This window comes from Sinocyclocheilus rhinocerous, unplaced genomic scaffold, assembly GCF_001515625.1.
Source record: "Sinocyclocheilus rhinocerous isolate Xijiao unplaced genomic scaffold, SAMN03320098_v1.1 scaffold20, whole genome shotgun sequence".
NCBI classification, from domain to species: Eukaryota; Metazoa; Chordata; class Actinopteri; order Cypriniformes; family Cyprinidae; genus Sinocyclocheilus; species Sinocyclocheilus rhinocerous.
This window is the reverse complement of record NW_015640468.1, coordinates 2,692,217-2,696,593: the sequence shown is the minus strand read 5'-3', so window position 1 is coordinate 2,696,593 and position 4,377 is coordinate 2,692,217. Positions and strand designations below refer to the sequence as shown.

Here is a 4,377-nt window from a genome sequence, read left to right as displayed (position 1 = left end):
AATTAGTTTAGTTATAATAATATTTCACAGTATTACTATACTTTGATCAAATAAATGTATCCTTGGTGAGCATAAGAGAGTTTCTTTCAAAACATTAAAAAAAAAATTTACAGACCTCAAACTTTTGAATGGTAGTATATAACAATTTTCATTCAAAAAGGCTTGAGTTATATATTATCTCTATAATGTTAGGATGAGTGTAGCATATTTATTATTGCTTAATTCAGTGGGAATTCAGTCATGGCTGACTGAGACTGTACTTACATTCAAGCCATGTGGACTATACATGGGATTCCCTCCCAGGGCATCATTGTATCCTGCCGTCTGACTGATAACATGGCGCAGGGTATCCACCTACAGAGGACACAACAGGAAGTCAAGCTTGTCAACATTCTGCATTACAGAAACACATGCAAACATCAGCACAGTGATGTATGGTCACAACAGACAAAGGCAATGGTTTTTATACAAAAAATGTATGGCTTTGCGGTTTACTAAATGAATCATACTAAAATGGAATATGCAGCTGAATGAAGTTAGGGATACATATGTGGTTTAATGCAACATTTAGGACAACATATGCGTTTCCCCTCTCTATTGCTCTCTGGCAATGGTAACTCTATTTCCAGGCTCTAAACACAAAAACATAGAAAGAAGGAATGGAATAGTTTTCATTCGGAATTTACTACAAAACACAATAATATTCACACATGACAACAGTTGGAGGAGAATACGATATGTAAGAACACATTATCAGACCATGAGCAGATATTGAGAATCTGAGAAATGTTCAGTACACATTAACTCTTTGTCTCTCTCCTTCAAATGGTGTCTTTTAACATGAGGATGAAATTAGCTTATGTGGACATGGAAAATTGGGATAATCATGATGAAAAGGGGACAGAAAAGGATATAGAGGTTTGGAGGAAAGAACAGTACCATACAACCAATACCAACCCAAGAGCTCAAGTCAGAGCCAAATGCATTCACAACATCAACTACAAAATGGGGTCTGCTCCAGGATCAATATACTAGCATAATGCTGTAAACAATTAGTCTCTAGTCAGACGGGCCTCTTATGGGCTGTGATATGGTAATTTAGTTGGGGGTCCAGACTGCAAATGTGAAGGATCCATCCATGTCCAGACTATAGTCATCATTAATCTTTCATGACTATAATGAAACTAATTGTTGAGGGGGTGATCAAATCTGTATCACTGTCTATATGTTGAGGGGGAGGAAGTTGAGTTTTTAATGTGGATGGTAGGCTAGCTGACAGGTCTGCTCTGGTTCACAGCCCCAGTTCCTGTGCGTAGCGCCTACCTGTGACTGCACATTGGCTCCGACTTGTGCCCCTTGGTAAGAATCCCCATTCAGATTCTGCATGCTCATGAACATGTCCCCCGAGTTTAGGAGGTTAAAAGAACCTGACGAACCTAGAAAGGAAAGATGTAAGGAGCTGAATAACGAGAGGATGAGAAAGAGAGGCTATCACAGACTCACACATACACGCAATGTGTGCGAGGACATACAGTGGGTACGGAAAGTATTCAGACCCCCTTAAATTTTTCACTCTTTGTTATATTGCAGCCATTTGCTAAAATCATTTAAGTTAATTTTTTTTCCTCATTAATGTACACACAGCACCCCATATTGACAGAAAAACACAGAATTGTTGACATCTTTGCAGATTTATTAAAAAAGAAAAACTGAAAAATGCTCAGTATTTAGTAGAAGCACCCATTTGATCTAATACAGCCATGCTCTAGCTGGACTGGAGGACCAGAGAGCCTCAGCCCCTTAATGATGCTTTATTTAATTTCCACCTCTCTGCTTCCATTTTAATATCTCCAGCAGCCTGAGCCACACTACGCTACAGCGGCTGAATTTACATGACATCAGATCATTTCTACCCCCACCATGCCTCTGCGCTTCTAAATCTTTAATATCTAGGCAATTAAAATTAATGACCATTCGGCTGAAGCCACCACCGTTGGCAGTCTTTTGCCTTAACATCAATTGTTTGATGGGTTTACCTAGAGGTTAAACTAACAAGCAAGGTTTAATTGGAAGCAATGAAAGCACTAGCCGTCATCCTTTTTACTTAACCTGCTTATGAAGCAGTTTAAGGCCATGGAAAAGAGGCACACAGAGTCTCTAAGCTAACCTCCCTCTATAGATTAAATACCTTAAACTTAGCTGTTTTTAACCCTAATGTTTCATATTTTAACAAAACAAAAACATGTTTACAACATATAACTAATTTAAATGATTGTTCTATAGCTGTACGAGTCAATGACAAATAAGGATGAAAGATAAAGATGATGAAAATAGGAAATCTTAAAAAAAAATGTGTACAAAAAGTATCGAATGCAACAATGAATGTAAGGGGTATAACCATCATAAGTGTTCATGAACATTATTTGATTAGGTTTAAAGTAAAACGTATTTTTTTTAAAACAAATATCATAAATGTTTGAATACTATATAATTATAATAAGTATTCTGGGGTTTACTCCATTTGACCTGCACGCTGTGTGTACATTAATGAGGAAAAAAAATTAACTTAAATGATTTTAGCAAATGGCTGCAATATAACAAAGAGTGAAACATTTAAGGGGGTCTGAATACTTTCCGTACCCACTGTACGCGCACCACACACCACACTAGGAAGTGATGCTCGGAAAGCAAGCAACAAAAAGGAGAGCAAAAGAAGAAAAAGAAGGAAGAAATGAAAGGATAGGAATGGGGATGATGGCTTGGTTGCATTACATCTCCAGAAGGGCACGTGGGGGTCACCAAAAATTCCAAAACAAAGGGGGGGAATCACAAAAAAGGACAAAGATGGTGTATGGAGTTGGAAGTCTAAGTTTTCCACAGGGGTTCACACCTATTCCTACTCTAGTGGACTAGTTCATAAAGGGAATTATATGCTAATGACAAGGACAATAAGAAGCTTATGGAAAAGGCCAGTACCAGTGAACATGTTGGTTAATAGAGTGTTTTTGTTCTCTGCAGAGTCCAGCTGAAATTCTTCATCTTTCATCTGGAATCCTGGGTGCAAGAAAAAGGGGACCCCTTAAAAATTGCTTACCCACAACTCCTCAGGGTCTAAGCCATGTCTTTATCACAGTCAAATCTTCTGCTTATTATGTCTGAAGAGCATCAATTTAAGGTAGACACTGTATCATTCTACTAATCAAATATTCATTATTATTTCATACTACACATTTCTTCAAGAGTGTAACATGCTCCGAGCAAGAGATTTCCATTAATTCACAGCGGGTTAACACTGTCACATATTTATGGATAGAAAGGCAGGACAGTGGGTGAGGATTATCTCTTTTACCCCTACCACCACCAACACCCTCCCACCCCTCAAATCTACAAACATGTTCAGTATGTGCAACCCGCTCACACAGTTTCTGCTTGACTTTGTTTGTCTCGTTCAGCATGTATAGTCTCAGAGGCAGGAGAGTGAGGATCATCCCCTAGTCTGGAACCTCTCACTGTCACAGCAGCCAACCGGCATGCCAGAGGGAGCAGAGGTTCAGAAGGGACCAAGCTGGGATAGGGGATGGCTGGTTGGTTTTTAGGGGCTCGTCCGGGATCAGTGCAAGCTTACCGGAGTTGGGTGTGGTGGGTGAGTTGGTCTGACTATTCTGGACGGCGGCAGCTACTGCGTGCGCGGCAGTCACGGCTGTCTTAGCGGCATACAGGTTGGCCTCCTCTTGGAACTTGCCAATGTTTTTTTTGTAGCGGATCCTCTTGTTGCCGAACCAGTTGGATACCTGAGGGAGAAACAGAAATTAAAAATACACACACACACACACACACACATATACATATATACATATATATATATATATATATATTAGGGTTTTCACAACTGATCTTCAATATTGGGGTATAGGGCCCCATTCTGTGATATAATTTCATGTTTTATGATTTTGTTGTCCTATGAAAACTAAATTACTTCCTGCATGTTGGTTATACCACACTGAATTTAAGTTGACAGATATTTTTAAATACTAAAATTTTTAAACAAATCTACCTCATGCATTTGGGTTTCATATTTATGTGAGAACAGACTAGAGACCCAGTAGACTTCTATGCTGGAACCTAATACCTGGTTTGTTTGCTTTAAACCAATGGAGAGGAAGCCTGTGTGGGTGTAGTAAATAATTCCCCACTACTCCCTCCCCAAGCTTGGGTCAATACGCCGCTAGTGTCACTGAAATGGGATGGATGATCTTACTCAGGTCTCAATACCTCCCGATTTATACTGCTTCTCTTGCTGAGAGTGGAGCTTAAATGGAGACTCAGACTTCTGGCTTCATCACACACACACACACACACACACACACACACACATTC

The 4,377-nt window shown here is 39.4% G+C and overlaps 1 protein-coding gene across 1 annotated transcript; it reads right to left on the bottom strand.

Moving 5' to 3' along the window:
- Positions 1-234: 234 nt before the first annotated feature.
- Positions 235-3,985, bottom strand: LOC107753157 (pre-B-cell leukemia transcription factor 3-like). Its single transcript, XM_016569279.1, has 5 exons — positions 3,977-3,985; positions 3,626-3,791; positions 2,977-3,054; positions 1,324-1,436; positions 235-354 (listed from the first exon to the last, which is right to left on the bottom strand). Exons 1-5 carry the CDS (start codon positions 3,983-3,985, stop codon positions 235-237), a joined length of 486 nt encoding a protein of 161 aa, XP_016424765.1.
- Between the last annotated feature and the right edge of the window lie 392 nt (positions 3,986-4,377).